This window comes from Schistocerca serialis, chromosome 6 (genome assembly GCF_023864345.2).
Source record: "Schistocerca serialis cubense isolate TAMUIC-IGC-003099 chromosome 6, iqSchSeri2.2, whole genome shotgun sequence".
In the NCBI taxonomy this organism is placed as follows: domain Eukaryota; kingdom Metazoa; phylum Arthropoda; class Insecta; order Orthoptera; family Acrididae; genus Schistocerca; species Schistocerca serialis.
This window is the reverse complement of record NC_064643.1, coordinates 151,679,513-151,697,526: the sequence shown is the minus strand read 5'-3', so window position 1 is coordinate 151,697,526 and position 18,014 is coordinate 151,679,513. Positions and strand designations below refer to the sequence as shown.

At 44.9% G+C, this 18,014-nt stretch overlaps 1 protein-coding gene across 1 annotated transcript; it reads left to right on the top strand.

Moving 5' to 3' along the window:
• The first annotated feature begins 12,387 nt into the window (after positions 1-12,387).
• Positions 12,388-12,927, top strand: LOC126484705 (valine-rich protein-like). The gene has a single exon (XM_050108301.1). The coding sequence runs from the start codon at positions 12,388-12,390 to the stop codon at positions 12,925-12,927; it is 540 nt and encodes a 179-aa protein (XP_049964258.1).
• The last annotated feature ends 5,087 nt before the right edge of the window (positions 12,928-18,014 follow it).

Here is an 18,014-nt window from a genome sequence, read left to right as displayed (position 1 = left end):
GGCGGTGTGTGACAGCGTGCCACCAAGAGGGTAGACATACAACATGTTCAATAAAATTCTGTCTGGGTTTGAGGCCGCATTGTCATCTGTAAAATTCCGACGTTTGGGCGACTGTTGCAAGGCGCCTTCCTCAGGGTGTTAGCAATACACCCTGAGGAAGGCGCCTTGCAGCAGTCACCGAAACGTCGGAATTTTATGTATGACAATGCGACCTCAAACCCAAAAGAATTTATTGATCATGACAACGACTGCGGAAGCCTACGTTTACATACAACACGTCACCCGAGCCGTCAGTATAACGGGTTTGACGGGTTTGTAGGGCAACTTTTTCAGTGTGTTTGTGGCAACAAGCTAAAGGAGAAGTGAGACGAAGTTTCATTACCCTTATATGAAAACAGTACCAAAAAGTGGTTGAGATTACGCCCTCCTGCTCGAATGCATACCGTACAACGACGCTGTAGTGACTGTCGCACTCTTTCAAACACTCCTGGAAAAATGGAAATTGCATCGGAGGCTACCGTAAGGCGTGCTGTATGCTCATCATCAATTTCAATGAGTGTTTCTTAGGCAGTAGTTTTCAGGTGACCTCAGAAGAAAAAATCAATGGGCGTCGAGTTGGGGGACTGTGCATTCCATGCCACCGGCCTACTGCACCCTAGCCAGTTTTTGCCAAAGGTTTCATCAGCATGTATTCGCGCAGGATGTGTGTTCAGTCAGCGAGGTAACGCGTATGGACCGGCCAGAGTATCGCCAAGCCGGCCCAAATGTTGACAACGAAGCGATCTTTGTGACCACGAACAAAGACGGTGTGCGGATTTTCCCGCACCCACAAGTACTGAATGTGGCTGTCGAACATACCCTCTCGTGCAAAGGACGCCTCATCCGTAGAAACTGCACTGTTCGGAAAGTGCGGTTGACTAGCACAGCTTTGCAAAAATCATTGGCAGAATACAATTCGACGTGGAAAATCGTCTGGGTTAAGTGCGTGAATCTTCCGCAGGCGGTCTGGGTGCAAATGGTGCCACACACGTCTAACTACGCGATGGCTTACACTCATCTGGCGTGCAACATGCCACTGATTGTCGACTGTGCGTTTTCCAGAAGTGCTAACTCCTCCTTTTCAAGCCTGCTGTACGCAATATGCGTTGACGACCGCGTCCGTCAGGAATTGGCACCCCCAACACAAAATGAATACACTGGGTTTCGAAGTAGACCTTAAATACACGTGTGCCGTTACGAGAACGTACTAGTGGAAAACATACCTCAAGTGAACCTGTCTCTCGTGGTGATCTGTGAATGGCAGTAAATGTGCGTGGATCTGGCACTCGACGTTTCGGAAATCGTCGAACCTTGGGCAGCGTGTGGATTTCCATCCGCCGCCCCGTAAGCACAGTGCATGTCTGCCCTTTCATCCAAAAAATGGGGCTCAATTTCCTATCCGCTCCACGCAGTAACTAACAGAAAAGCTTCCCCGTTGAGATGACAAGCTGACGCAGGCCGAACTAGACCTGGCAGTGCGCGCAAGTGCTGACGTCTACGCAGCACCTATTAAACAGGCATTTGCGCAGATAAGAGCAACTCATTCACGTCCAGGTAAGAGGCGGAAAACCCCGTAGTGTTGTCCCGCCTGGAATATCCGCAACTATGTCGACTACAGCGTCAACAATCAAAGGTCGTAAAACTTCAGCATGACACCTCTTCTACGTTGATGTCACAAATACATTGAAATCGATGCCCTGCAGACCTGCTACCATGATGGATCGGATGACATGTTGTGTGCCTATCCTCTTTGCTGTGCGCGACGCTGTTCAACGACGCCTAGTGCGGTACGCTAGGGGATACGGATATACGAGGTGCATTCAAGTTCTAAGGCCTCCGATTTTCTTTTCCAATTAACTACTCACCCGAAATCGATGAAACTGGCGTTACTTCTCGACGTAATCGCCCTGCAGACGTAACCATTTTTCACAACGCTGACGCCATGATTCCAATGGCAGCGGCGAAGGCTTCTTCAGGAGTCTGTTTTGACCACTGGAAAATCGCTGAGGCAATAGCAGCAGGGCTCGTGAATGTGTGGCCACGGATAGTGTCTTTCATTGTTGGAAAAAGCCAAAAGTCACTAGGAGCCAGGTCGGGTGAGTAGGGAGCATGAGGAATCACTTCAAAGTTGTTATCACGAAGAAACTGTTGCGTAACGTTAGCTCGATGTGCGGGTGCGTTGTCTTGGTGAAACAACACACGCACAGCCCTTCCCGGACGTTTTTGTTGCAGTGCAGGAAGGAATTTGTTCTTCAAAACATTTTCGTAGGATGCACCTGTTACCGTAGTGCCCTTTGGAACGCAATGGGTAAGGATTACACCCTCGCTGTCCCACAACATGGACAGCATCATTTTTTCAGCACTGGCGGTTACCCGAAATTATTTTGGTGGCGGCGAATCTGTGTGTTTCCATTGAGCTGACTGGCGCTTTGTTTCTGGATTGAAAAATGGCATCCACGTCTCATCCATTGTCACAACCGACGAAAAGAAAGTCCCATTCATGCTGTCGTTGCGCGGCAACATTGCTTGGCAACATGCCACACGGGCAGCCATGTGGTCGTCCGACAGCATTCGTGGCACCCACCTGCATGACACTTTTCGCATTTTCAGGTCGTCATGCAGGACTGTGTGCACAGAACCCACAGAAATGCCAACTCTTGAGGCGATCTGTTCAACAGTCATTCGACGATCCCCCAAAACAATTCCCTCCACTTTCTCGATCATGTCGTCAGACCGGATTGTGCAAGTCCGAGGTTGTTTCGGTTTGTTGTCACACGATTTTCTGCCTTCATTAAACTGTCGCACCCACGAACGCACTTTCGACACATCCATAACTCCACCACCACATGTCTCCTTCAACTGTCCATGAATTTCAATTGGTTTCACACCACGCAAATTCAGGAAACGAATGATTGCACGCTGTTCAAGTAAGGAAAACGTCGCCATTTAAGTATTTAAAACAGTTCTCATTCTCGCCGCTGGTGGTAAAATTCCATCTGCCGTACGGTGCTGCCATCTTTGGGACGTATTGACAATGAACGTGGCCTCATTTTAAAACAATGCGCATGTTTCTATCTGTTTCCAGTCCGGAGAAAAGAAATCGGAGGCCTTAGAACTTGAATGCACCTCGTAGGCAGCTCGTTGTGACCCACTCTACCAGCCCTCCCATTTTCTAATTTAATTTCAGATGCACCCTGTATATTTGGACAATATACATGCGCGTTAGCATGAGTGTCAATGGATGCTATCTGGTTACCCTCACAGTACTACTCTTCGGATTTTGTTACATACCTATCTTATGTCTTTAGTGGGTTGGGGTAATTGTTTAAAGTGAAAATTTAGTGACGCATTGACATAATATTTTACCACCATTATTTACAGGCTTACTGTTGATCTGTACTGTCGCATTCCTTTAAGGCAACCTTGCAATTGCGTGATTATTTTAATACAGTTATAAAACACGTACCACTTCCCCACGGACTTCTCTGTATCTATTTGTTTAACGTCGAATATGCGTGAACTCGCTAAAATGTCGTGCTGTGATAATTATTTATTGTGGAATATGATGCACTTGTTTAGATATTTCACGGTACTAACTGTTCAGTTGCGTATTCTTGCGTGTTTTCTTTTCTATACTATACTGACAGAGAACTGACAAAATTGTAACTCAATTGATTTCATATTGTAGTTTAAACGTACATCCTGCAGAAGTAGAGGCTTTCCTGATTCCTCTGACAGTGGAGCTCCTCTATTGAAAGCTCTTTGCTTTCCATATTCTTGGAGCAGCATAATATAGAAAGCAAAGAACTTGGACTAGAAGATACCCACTGCCAAAGGCATATATATATATATATATATATATATATATATATATATATATATATATATATATATATAAATTACACATAATTTTAAACATTTAGGAAACTTTTTCTCTCTGACATCCCCCGCAAAGTAATGAAAGGAACAAGAAATTATCACTACTACATTTTTTTTCTGCCCATTCAGTAAAACTGCTGCATGCTGCCTTCCGCCTTAATTTATTACTTCTTACTAATAACATCCACATAGCATCCACGTATCCTGCTGAATGTACCATCAAAATTATACCATCCTTCAATACATATTTCTGGCCAAAGGACGTTATAAAAACAATGAGATGCTGAAAAACTGCCGCATCATGCAGGACGTTTAAATTTTTTACTTTTCTGTTAATAACTCTATTCGATACAAATGTTTCAAACACTACCACATTTGCCAGTGAATGTATCTAGAAAAGTATATCATTCTGTGACACGTAGTGCAGGAATTTTGTTGTGGTTTTCAGTCCGACGAGTCGTTTGAAGCAGCTCTCCATTCTGCTCCATCCTGTGCGATCCTCTTCATTTCCGAATAACTGCTGTCACCTACATCTTTCTCAGCCTGCTTACTGTATTCGTCTCTTGGTCTCCCTCTATGATGTCTCAGAAACTGTCCTATTAATCGATCCCTTCTTATGGTTAGGGTGTGCCAAAAATTTTTTGTCTCCCCAATTATATTCAGTATTTCGTCATTAGTTGCGTGATCGTCCCATCTAAACTTCAACATTCTTCTCTGGCACCACATATCGAAAGCTTCTGCTCTCATTTTGTCTAAAATCTTTGTTGTCAGTGCTTCGCTTCCATGTACGGTTACACTCCAGACAAATATCTTCAGAAACGTTTTCCTAATACTTAAATCTATATTCATTGTTAACAAATTTCTCTTCTACAGAAATGCGTCTCTTTCCATTGTCTGTCTACATTTCACACTTAAGTGCCAAAGAAATTGGTATAGACATACATATTACAAATACAGAGATATCTAAACAATCAGAATTCGGCGCTGCCATCGGCAACGACTATATAAGGCAACAAGTGCCTGGCGCAGTTGTTAGATCGGTTACCGCTGTTTCAATGGTAGGTCATCAAAATTTAAGTGAGCCTGAACAAGGTGTTACTGTCGGCGCACAAGCGATGGGACACATCTCCGAGGTAGCGATGAAGTGGGGATTTTCCCATACGACCACTTCACGGGTGGACCGCGAATATCAATAATATGATAATAATAATAATGTCGTGTGACGAGGGCCTCCCGTCGGGTAGACGGTTCGCCTGGTGCAAGTCCTTCGATTTGACGCCATTTCGGCGACTTGCGCGTCGATGGGGATGCAATGATGATGATTAGGACAACACAACACCCAGATCCTGAGGGGAGAAAATCTCCAACCCAGCCGGGAATCGAAACCGGGCCCTTGGGATTGACAGTCTCTCGCGCTGACCACTCAGCTACCGGGGGCGGACAATAATATGGTAAAACATCAAATCTCCGACATCGCTGCGTCCGGAAAAACGTCCTACAAGACGGCGACCAACGACGACTAAAGAGGATCGTCCAACGTGACAGAAGTGCATCTCTTCGGCAAATTGCTGCAGCTTCTAGTGCTGGTCCGTCAACAAGTGTCAGCATGAGAACTATTCAACCGAACATTATCGATATGGGCTTTTGGAGCCGAAGGCCCATTCGTGTACCCTTGATAACTGCACCACACAAAGATTTACGCGTCGCCTGGGCCAGTCAAAACCGACATTGGACTGTTGATCATTGAAAACATGTTGCCTGGACGGTCGAGTCTCGTTACAAATTGTATCGAGATGATAGAAGTGTGTGGCCGAGCGGTTCTAGGCGCTACAGTCTGGAACCGCGTGACCGCTACGGTCGCAGGTTCGAATCCTGCCTCGGGCATGGATGTGTGTGATGTCCATAGCTTAGTTAGGTTTAAGTAGTTCTAAGTTCTAGGGGACTGATGACCTCAGAAGTTATGTCCCATAGTGCTCAGATCCATTTTTTATGGAAGTGTACGGCTGTGGAGACAACCTCATGAATCCATGGACTCTTCATGTCAGCAGGGGACTGTTGAAGCTGGTGGAGGCTGTGTAATAGCGTGGGGCGTGTGCAGTTAGAATTAAAAGGTTCTGAGTACTATGTGACTTAATTTCTGAGGTCATCAGTCCCCTAGAACTTAGAACTACTTAAACCTAAGGACATCAAACACATCCATGCCGGAGGCAGGATTCGAACCTGCTACCGTAGCGGTCACGCGGTTCCAGTCTGTAGCGCCTAGAACCGCTCGGCCACTAAGGCCGGCGGAATTAAATGGGACCCATGATACGTCTAGATACGACTGATAGCTGACACGTACGTAAGCATCCTGTCTGATTACCTGCATTCGTTCATGTCCATTGTGCATTCCGACGGTTTTGGGAAATTCTTGCAGGACAATTCGACACCTAGGATTGCTAAAGAGTGGCTCCAGGAACACTATTCCGCTCGCTACCAAACTCCCCAAGACATGAACGTTATTGAGCGTATCTGGAACGCCTTGCAACGTCTTGTTAAGAAGAGATCTCCACCCCCCTCGTACTCTTACGGATTAATCGATAGCCCTGCAGGATTCATGGTGTCAGTTCCCTCCTCCACTGCTTCGCACATTTGTTGAGTCCATGGCATGTCATGCTGCAGCACTTCTACGTGCATGCAGGGACCCTACATGTACTAGGCAGGTGTACTCATTTCTTTGGCTCTTCAGTGTGTATCCTTCCTACTTCGCCATGGTCAGGTATGTTGCTGCCCAAATAACGAAATTCACCTACTTCTTTTAGTGTCTCGTTTCCTAATCTGATTGGCTTAGCATCACCTGTTGTAATCGGACTACATTCCATTATCCTTGTTTTGCTTTGGTGATAAGGTTGCTAGAGAAGAGGGGAGGAGGAGACGGGCTGAAAGAGTAGGAAATGTACACAGATAGGGAGAGGAGGGCATGGACAGAGAGATGAGGATGTCGAGATGGACCAAGAGAGGAAAGAGGAAGAGATGAACAAACAGAATAGCGAGCCAGTGATGGGCATAGAGGGGGGAGGAGGTGATGGGCAGATGGGGGAGGAAGAGACATACAATAACAGAGTGGAGAGCTGGAGGATGGAGACAAGGTCAGCACTGGATAAGCAGAGGGAAGGAGAGAAGGAGGTGGACAGTGAGTGAGGTTGAAGGACATTCACAGGTAGAGGTGGTGGGGAGTTGAATTGAAGAGGTGAGGAGCATTTGGACTGAAAGCGGGGTGAAGGAAATGGACAGAGAAGGGAAGACGAGGATATGGATGTAGAGAGGGGAAAGGAGGAGCTGAAGAGAAAAAGGAAAGATAAGATAGACAGAGGGAGGAGATGATAAACAATGAGAGTGGGGAGGAGATGAAAAGTGTGAGAGGGGAGGAGGGGATGGACAGGAAGAGGGTAGTGGAGGAGAAGGAAAACGTGGAGGTGAGGAGTATATGGGCAGAGTGTGGGTTAAGAGGAGATGGATAGAGAGAGTGTGGGAGAAATGAGGGGGAAAGAGCAAATGGACAGATTGGGTTGGAGCAGATGGGCACAAAGAGGGGAAGGAGAAGATGGACAGAGAGAGGGGCGGGAAGAGATAGGCAGAAAGAAGGGCAGGTGGAGATGGACAGGGAATCCGGGCTTATGGTGGTGGATAGAGAGAGGGGATGGAGGAGTTGGACAAAGAGAGGGGAAAGCAGGAGATCGGCTACTGGCTGATTCGAATAAATATACACTCTGTCAATGCCGGACTTCTTAGGTTTGAAATTCTGCTTATTATCCAATGTAATGTAGCGAAGACGGGAATACCATGTAACTACATTTGCACATACATGTGGTATCACCTGAAAGATGGAATGGTCATTCCGTCTGGAGCTTTTATCTACTCGTGTATTACATCATATACGTTTGGGTTGTATATTTCATTATTCCATTGCTTTCACATTGTAGTTTTAACGCGTTTCCTGCAGGGGTAGAAGCTTCCCTAAATGCATTTCTGTCATACATATTGTTTGTAGGTTTTAGTTATCACAGAAATGTACGAGCAGCGGCACTGTTATGTGACAGTTCTCTTGGAACTTAGCTTTAGCGCCTGATTCTGATTTTGTTACACGACCATATCAAGATAATTACTAGCCTTTACAGCCATGTTGTTACTTGTCTTTCAATACTGCTGAGTTTTCCTTGTGTGATTTAATAGAATTACTGATATTTTCATTCTGACCATTTTTTCTGAGTATTCTGGGACCTAGGTTTCTGTCTGTGAAAAGAAAAGAATAACGTTGCGCGTCATGATTTTTTTTTCTTTTGTTAATCTCTGTCTAATGTCCCAATGTTTACAATGTTACCTTCACTTTTGCATTCTCTGAATTTCTGATTTTATTTCCTTTTTTTCACAGTTTATTTCTGTGGCTAAACGTGTTCTCAGCCTGAAGGTTGGTTTTAGTGTCACTCTTGTCTACTTGGTACGGTTTAGCAGGACATGCCATTGCCTGCATCCAACTTTTGAGCTGACCTACCCATCCCTTTCTAGACGACCACAGATTCAATGTGGATTACAGAGCACAGTCAAACTTCATAATGACACAAAAACGTACCGCACAGTTTGTGTTTCATTACATTAGAACCTTTCACTGTGCTGACCAACGTCTTGACTTTTATATTAAGTCATTGACAGAGATAACAGAAGTATAACTGACAGAGCTGTCGAAATGTCACATTGGAATTATGCGCTCTACTAATCTGTGTCGAGAGGATGATTTTACCATCAGTCATCATTCACATGATATTTTGGCGTTCACTTGACGAAATAGAAATTTTTGTACAGTCTGAACCAGAATCCTGAGTTTACCCTAAATGAACAATCTGTGTACTGAAATCTCCAATTCGACACTGTATTCCTTAGAAATTTCTAACTTAATGCATTTGTGCTCCACTGGTTGTTGAATGTTAATTCCCGAAAATAATGTATCAACAATTTTATGATATTTATTTTCTATTCGTTTATCACTAAAATTTGTCATTATTTTTTGTCTAAGATTTGTTATTATGCTACTTTTATTTGAAATTTTACTGATTTCACAGATTTCTGCCCATAAGACCACAAAATTTAAACGCAAAATTATATTTCTGAAGGATTTGTAAGTTCTCGGTACTTTCTCATAACTAACGAATGTTGAATCATGTCTTTCGCACAGTTACTCAGTAATACTGTTTTGCTCACACAAAATTAACTTTTAACAGCTTCCTGTGGGCTAGAGAGCTGGTAAGAGAATAGTTGTCTGCAGAGACCAAAGGATTTTCTGAGCGCGTTTCCTATTACGTGGGTTAATTTTTTGTTCAAGCATGACGTAAACACTCTTTCCATTTTCACTGGGTTACTAAGTACACTCCTTTGTAGGTTACTGGCAGAAAATGTCAGAAATTATGATAAATAAGCGGTTACTTTGCGTTTTTCCAAACTTCAACAAATTTTAATGCAATAACATGGGAGTTTTCAGCTACTCCCATCCACCCTAGGGATATTTTATCCGATTTTGGAACTGAAAATTGTCACCTGGAAACGTCCTAGGAAGCTGAGAACCCAACGGTAAGTAACAAACTTTTGATGTAACATTTAGGAAAGCTTTTTATGTTCTGTTGGGACTTTCCTGCAGCAAGCTTATTTTCAAGTTCTTTCCGTCTTTCAGTTGATGCTCTACATTCTCGGAATAGGTTTGATATATATACAGGGTGTTTTACAATTATGTTACAATCTTCTGCAGATTCTAGAGGGCACGTAGTGGATCAAGTTGTATATGGTAACCCGCCCGAAAACGTCATCCAACGATACATCAGATCGTCAATGGTATAGGCGCCGGGTGATTTCGTGATGATGTTACAGACATTCTAGGGTGGTGGAAAACAATAAATGTGTCAATTTGAGGCAAATTTACCTCTACCTGAAACGAACGAGCCTGAAGTTATCAGCGAAAGCCATTGTGATATCTCCGACAATGGAATACATGTGTGGGTACTGTTGTTGCTAAGACTGTAGTGTAGGCAACTTTCAGAGGTAGTAGTAGGGACGAAGACAAAGAAAAAATATATAGTAAACCGGGGAGTCTTCGATACTGTAAAACACATCTCTATTGAACAAGTGCTCATAGCTCCTCATATATTTATTTTGGAGCCCATGTTTACTGACATTTTTTCTTTGTTTTCGTCCACACTACTACCTCTGAAAGCTGCCTGCCCTGCAACCTTAGTAATAACGGTACCAGTACATCTATTCCACTGTCGGAGCTATCGGAACGGTTTTCGCTTATAAAGTCCGACTAGTTCGTTTCCGGTACCGGGTCTCGTACATCAAATTGATGAATTTATCTTTCTCCATCACCCTAGTAAGTCTGAAACATCACGGAATCGCCATGTATATAGGGTGATTTTTTCCCACCGTGTACAAACTCTAGGGGTTGATCGATGACAGGATACGGAACAAAAAAGGTCTAATGAACTTATGTCTGGAAACGCAAGGTTTCCATACAACAGACCATTGCTCAGTCATACTTTGTTACGGATACTGAGGTGTAATACGCGCTGCACCATGCAGCAACCGTTACTGTACGCAGAGGGCGGCACGATCGTCATACGTCACGACATAGCGTCCACTGTTGCCAAGTAATTGGTAATATTGATTCTGATTCACGTCTCTTGCTGACTCACCTTGTAGTGGATTTGATACAGCGTTGTACACAATGGTTCAGTATTCGAATCGAGAACTTGCCACATGGTGTTTACTTACGGAAAAGCTCATGGCAACGTGCGGCGGGCAGCAAGGTTGTATCAGGAGATCTGTCCTCGCCGAAAACAACCGCAGCATTCAATGTTTGCAACAGTGTTTTGTTGTTTGCCTGAGACAGGGTCGTTTCAGGAAGCAGGAAATCACGAAGAACGTAACCGAGATGTTCGGACACCAGACTTGGGGGAAAATCTGGTTAACACTGTGAAAGGAAACCTCCGTGTCAGTACCATGCAGTTGGCCCACCAGTACAGGATAAGCCAGATGACTGTGTGGAACACTCTCCATGACAATTGTTACTAACCTTATCACTTACAGCGAGTGTAGGCCTACTAGCGATAGACTTTCCACATCTGGAGCAGTCTTGTCCCTGGTTTCTTCACCAGGCATCACGATCCTGGGATTTGTGTCATCCATCCTATTCACAGATGAGGCGGCCTTTGTGCAGAGAAGTATCATCAACTTTCGTTACAAATGGTTCAAATGGCTCTGAGCACTATGGGACTTAACATCAGAGGTCATCAGTCCCCTAGAACTTAGAACTACTTAAACCTAAGTAACCTAAGGACATCACACATATCAATGCCCGAGGCAGGATCCGAACCTGCGACAGTAGCAGCAGCGCGGTTCCGAACTTTCGTAGTCACCTGTGGGACAGTGTGCAGAACCTCCAATGTATACTCACAGTGAATCATCAGCAGCGGTGGAAGCCGGAATGTGTGGGCCGAGATAACTGGTGCCCAAACTTAGGGACCAGTCTTCCATCCACGTCGCCTAACAGGCCGGAACTATGAGAGCTCCTTGCGGGTGACATTTCCTCCACTGCTGGAAGAAGTGCCATTGATGATTTGAAGGGTACTGTGGCTGGTAAATGATGGTGCTCCAGCCCGCTTCGCCGTTTACGTCCGGACTCATCTCAATTGTGTCTTCCGTGGTCGGTGGACTGGATGCGAGGGTCCAGTTGCATGGCCTGTCGTTCAACGGATCTCAAGCCGTGTGATTTCGGGTTATGGGGCCATCTCAGAAGTATCATGTATGCAGACCCCGTTGCAGGTGTGGAAACAGTGGAGCAGCGTGGTCCTGTTGCCTTTGATACTGTTCGGGTGCAGCCTAACATGTAAGCGTGTGTGACAGAACATGCTACAGCACTTACACGCATGCGTTGGCACATGGAAACCATTTTCAACACATACTGTGAATGGGGCTGCATGGTGTAGCACGTAATAGACCGCTGTCTCTGTAACAATGTATGATTGAATGAAAACTCACTAGTATTAAAGCCATGGATTTCGAGACATAAGTTCTTTGGACCTTTTCTGCTCTATATCCCCTCATCGATCAGTCTCTAGAGTTCACCCTGGACATACACATTTACAGGTGCAGGCGCCTATAATGTTTATGGTTTGCTGCGTCGTTGGATGGCGTTTCCGGACATTGGTTCGTATGTAAAAATTGATCTACTAGAACCCCTCCACAGCAAGTTTTAACACGAATTGTGAAACACCCTGCAGATCTACGACATGATTCAACTCTCGCATCTTTTGCAACAACTTCAGCTCGATTTAGCAATACTCACTTGGTGAAACGGTTCGAAACCTTAAAGCTCTATTTGCTTCCACAGCTCTGCGGACACCAGTGCACGTGCACGCGCCAGCGAAAGTACACATGCACCGGGCAATGGAAATGCACGTGCACAAGCCAGTGGGAACAGTGGTGCGCGTGCCCAAACCAGTGCACGTGCACAAGCCAGTGGGAACAGTGGTGGGTGTGCCCAAAGCAGTGCATGTGCACAAGCCAGTGGGAACAGTGGTGGGCGTGCCCAAAGCAGTGCATGTGCACAAGCCAGTGGGAACAGTGGTGGGCGTGCCCAAGGCAGTGCATGTGCACAAGCCAGTGGGAACAGTGGTGGGCATGCCCCAAGCAGTGCACGTGCACAAGCCAGTGGGAACAGTGGTGCGCGTGCCCCAAGCAGTGCACGTGCACAAGCCAGTGGGAACAGTGGTGCACGTGCCCCAAGCAGTGCACGTGCACAAGCCAATGGCAGCAGTGGTGGGCGTAACCCAACCAGTGTACGTGCACAGGCCAGTGGGATCAGTGGTGCGCGTGCCCCAGCCAGTGCACGTACACAGTGCCACCAGGATGGTGCCCCACCAGCACTTGGTGCGAGTACGCCCGGCTGGGCACAGCCGCGGCCGCGTGGTGCCCGTGGTGGGGTAGGGTGCGTCGTCTGCACCTGTGCTGCCTCGTAACTCTCCGGCGGAGGAAGCCCGGCATAATGCCAGCAGCGGGACTGCACGCCGTCTCAGCTGATTTATTGTGGTTCAAAATTTCACGTGAAACTGTTGTCCAAATGTACAGATTACATTCCACAGTTACGACGAAATAAATAGTCGGCATAAAAATAATTAATGCAAAAACATATAACTGTGTTCAGTTCTTTATAACCCCACATCCTCCACATCCAACCCTGTTTCGCCAATGCTTATCTTCGAGTTGCTACAGCAATGGGCTACTAAGGTAACTGCACAAACTATTAACTACCCCGTTAAAAGGTAACACCGCTTAATTTGTAGCACTGTGGACGTTGTATAACTGCTACCAGACATTGTGTGACCCTACTGCACTAATGGAATTGTTTGTAGTATGGCTAGCGCGTTCGATATGGAATCAGTGCAATAACATAGGTTGACCCGGAGACCTGCCAGAATGTCGGAAAGACGCTACAGTGTTTGACTGTAGAGAGCTACTGACTCTGTCTACTTACATACGGGATGGTCTCATGAAACTTTCGCTAGTAGTTTTTGCTCGATATGCGCAGTACACGCCTTAATATGACGGGTGATACAGAAATTATTGCTATTGTCAAAAGTGATTTCGTATATTCCAGGATTTGTGTATTCTGAGATTTCGGCCCTTCCTAAATGTTGTTTTCTTACGAGGTTGTTATTAGTACAGAAGACCAGTTGAATATGCTTTTTCTCGAACAGAATGAATGTCCTTGTTCTTGTTTGAAATTTGTTCCAGGTTAATTGTAAGTACATGACAATCGCAATAATTTCTATAACTGCGAAACACGACTTTATTTTACTATCAGATTAAAAAAATCGCACCAGAAACAGCGACATTAACAAGTCTAGCTTCTCCTTACATCTAAAAAATCAACAGATCACAGCTGAAAAAATGGAAATTACGTTATAGATACCACACAGAATCCGAAAGGACTCACAATGAACATACTAGCAGAATTGGAGATAGATAAACATACAGAGGTCTACCCAGACAAAATATCCAGACGCAATATTAAACTAACACACACAATTTAAACATAAATATTATCGGTGAAACTTTATTGACATACTGGAACACGAAAAGGGATAGTACATATGGACAAGAAAAGTTACTCAGACTGAAAATGTAATGCACAGAAAAATTTAATGAGTGAAGTATAACATTATCTTGGCCTAGCAAATTATACTTTGTAAACTTGTAGCGTCATAGTGACGGAACTATCAAATAAATGTCAAATCGTACTTAATGCCAGGGAAACGAACACATTAATGAAAAAACGCATTCAATACATTTACAATTACTGCAAGTCACGTAAAAACTGTGAACTAGATTACGACAGTGTACTATGAATGCTATATGGACGCAAAATCAAACTACACGTAAGTACCAATATACTACTGTGGTGTACAATTATGCACATGGATAACCACCATGTCTGTAGATAATTTCATCAGTGTTGTATTCGAAGGTTAAGGCCACTTGAGGATGGTAATGAAGCCTAACACCAGTCGTAATAAAGAATATTAAACTTATTGCAGCTAGTCTGGACCCTTCCTAAAAAAGAAAAAAAAGAAAAAGAAATGGTGAAAGAAATAAACTACCTGAGAGAGGGCACCTTGGAGTATGAGTGGTTGCCCGATAGTGAATCTCTGTAGAACAGGTGTAAGTACACTCCTGGAAATTGAAATAAGAACACCGTGAATTCATTGTCCCAGGAAGGGGAAACTTTATTGACACATTCCTGGGGTCAGATACATCACATGATCACACTGACAGAACCACAGGCACATAGACACAGGCAACAGAGCATGCACAATGTCGGCACTAGTACAGTGTATATCCACCTTTCGCAGCAATGCAGGCTGCTATTCTCCCATGGAGACGATCGTAGAGATGCTGGATGTAGTCCTGTGGAACGGCTTGCCATGCCATTTCCACCTGGCGCCTCAGTTGGACCAGCGTTCGTGCTGGACGTGCAGACCACGTGAGACGACGCTTCATCCAGTCCCAAACATGCTCAATGGGGGACAGATCCGGAGATCTTGCTGGCCAGGGTAGTTGACTTACACCTTCTAGAGCACGTTGGGTGGCACGGGATACATGCGGACGTGCATTGTCCTGTTGGAACAGCAAGTTCCCTTGCCGGTCTAGGAATGGTAGAACGATGGGTTCGATGACGGTTTGGATGTACCGTGCACTATTCAGTGTCCCCTCGACGATCACCAGTGGTGTACGGCCAGTGTAGGAGATCGCTTCCCACACCATGATGCCGGGTGTTGGCCCTGTGTGCCTCGGTCGTATGCAGTCCTGATTGTGGCGCTCACCTGCACGGCGCCAAACACGCATACGACCATCATTGGCACCAAGGCAGAATCGACTCTCATCGCTGAAGACGACACGTCTCCATTCGTCCCTCCATTCACGCCTGTCGCGACACCACTGGAGGCGGGCTGCACGATGTTGGGGCGTGAGCGGAAGACGGCTTAACGGTGTGCGGGACCGTAGCCCAGCTTCATGGAGACGGTTGCGAATGGCCCTCGCCGATACCCCAGGAGCAACAGTGTCCCTAATTTGCTGGGAAGTGGCGGTGCGGTCCCCTACGGCACTGCGTAGGATCCTACGGTCTTGGCGTGCATCCGTGCGTCGCTGCGGTCCGGTCCCAGGTCGACGGGCACGTGCACCTTTCGCCGACCACTGGCGACAACATCGATGTACTGTGGAGACCTCACGCCCCACGTGTTGAGCAATTCGGCGGTACGTCCACCCGGCCTCCCGCATGCCCACTATACGCCCTCGCTCAAAGTCCGTCAACTGCACATACGGTTCACGTCCACGCTGTCGCGGCATGCTACCAGTGTTAAAGACTGCGATGGAGCTCCGTATGCCACGGCAAACTGGCTGACACTGACGGCGGCGGTGCACAAATGCTGCGCAGCTAGCGCCATTCGACGGCCAACACCGCGGTTCCTGGTGTGTCCGCTGTGCCGTGCGTGTGATCATTGCTTGTACAGCCCTCTCACAGTGTCCGGAGCAAGTATGGTGGGTCTGACACACCGGTGTCAATGTGTTCTTTTTTCCATTTCCAGGAGTGTATATGGAGAAGGGAAAGAACAAGTTAACCTTTGGAGGTGTGATATGACCACTATTATTCTCTATACACACAATTTATTTGGCGGGCAGTGTGCGCATCAACCTGCGTTGTTTCCTGATATGCTTTGGTGTACGGTGACGTGTCGAAAGTGAGTGACCGTAGGGGATACAGGATAACTTACACAAAATTTATAGTTGGTGTGATGAATGGGAGCTAGCTGTAAATATATAAAAACTTAAGTTGAAGTGGATGAGTGGGAAAAACAAACCTGTAACTGCTTGACACAGTCACATCGTTTAAATATACGGGCTGTAGCGTTGCTCTTTGGGGACGAAAAGAAAAAGAATTGTTATTTTATTTTTTTTTTTAAAGTGTCGGAACAGTGAATATTTTGGGGGGCCACTTGGCAACAGAATTAGGGATTGATTACACAATTATAATAACATACGTTGAGCATTGAATACCTGACTAAGAGAAACATTATCATTTCTGTGCATTTTTATATTCGCGATGTAGTCATACCCGGAACAACACTAAGGGACCAGAAGATTAATAGACTTTAAAAGAAATGCAACACTACACAATAAAAAAAAGTTGGTTCACAAATAACAGGAAAACGATAATGTTCTTTCTGCCTCATGCTGCGTTCGGCCCATCAGCGTGATCGTAATTTCTGGTGATGAACTAACACAAAATAATTATCAATTGAGTAAATGAGTATGGTTCAAATGGCTCTGAGCACTATGGGACTTAACATCTGTGGTCATCAGTCCCCTAGAACTTAGAACTAGTTAAACCTAACTAACCTAAAGACGTCACACACATCCATGCCCGAGGCAGGATTCGAAGCTGCGACCGTAGCAGTCGCGCGGTTCCGGACTCAGCACCTAGAACCGCTAGACCACCGCGGCCGGCAGTAAATGAGGAGATGGAAATCATCAAGGTTAATTTACTAAAATAAGCACACTTATCTTTAACACACGTTTTTTAATGCTACGTACCTTTTCATATTAAATTACAATAAATGACCATTGTGGTTAAATACTTTATACATAACAGTCAAAATGTCCTCTTGATGCTGTCTGTTCGTAATCAGTTACAAGAAATTACATGTTTTCTGACCTGAAAAAGTAACAATTATCATATTCACTCAATATTTTCACATAAAATATAAAATACAGTTGCGGAACGCAGCAAGTCCGCGTCCGCCTTTCATAGAATACAAACAGTAAAAGGTGAGGCGCCGAAAGCCTGATTTGTCTTGAAGCAACAGAATTCTTTTTTATACCATTAATCGATACATGTACATAGAGATTTACAGGCACCGCGCAAGAACGGCAAAGATAAAGAATAATAGACTCTGTCGCTGGTATGCGATGGTTCATTTCCTTTACTTTGCAATTGTTCGATAACTTTAGGCCATCAGGCGTTTACTATTGAGGGTATATTAATGTTTGTGAAGCGAAAATTACTAATATTACTCTGCCTCCCTTGAGGAGGGCAGGAATACCGAGGGTATTACTTTCATCCTCATTCCCATTGGAATATTTGTAATTTTCGGGTGTAACATAACGGTTATTAAAAGTTTCATTTCACATTCATTCCGTTATGAAAGAATTAACGTTTCAATTTGTAATTACTGACGGTGGATCATTGCGAATTTGTTCTGTGTTTCTATCAGTGTTTGCATGGATTCAGTCTTTCTTGATGATTCTTAAAATTAAGGCTATAAGTACACATATTAACAAAATTTATAAGGAAATAGAGCCACACTTCATTTTTCATCGTTCCAAAAGTAATTTGACTATCACAACTGGTACACAACTTTCTGTTTTGACTGTATTCATTATATTGTCATCGTCTTCTCAATTGATTGCCTTGTCCGTTATCGCACTTAATTATACAGTTATTTTCGTCGCACATA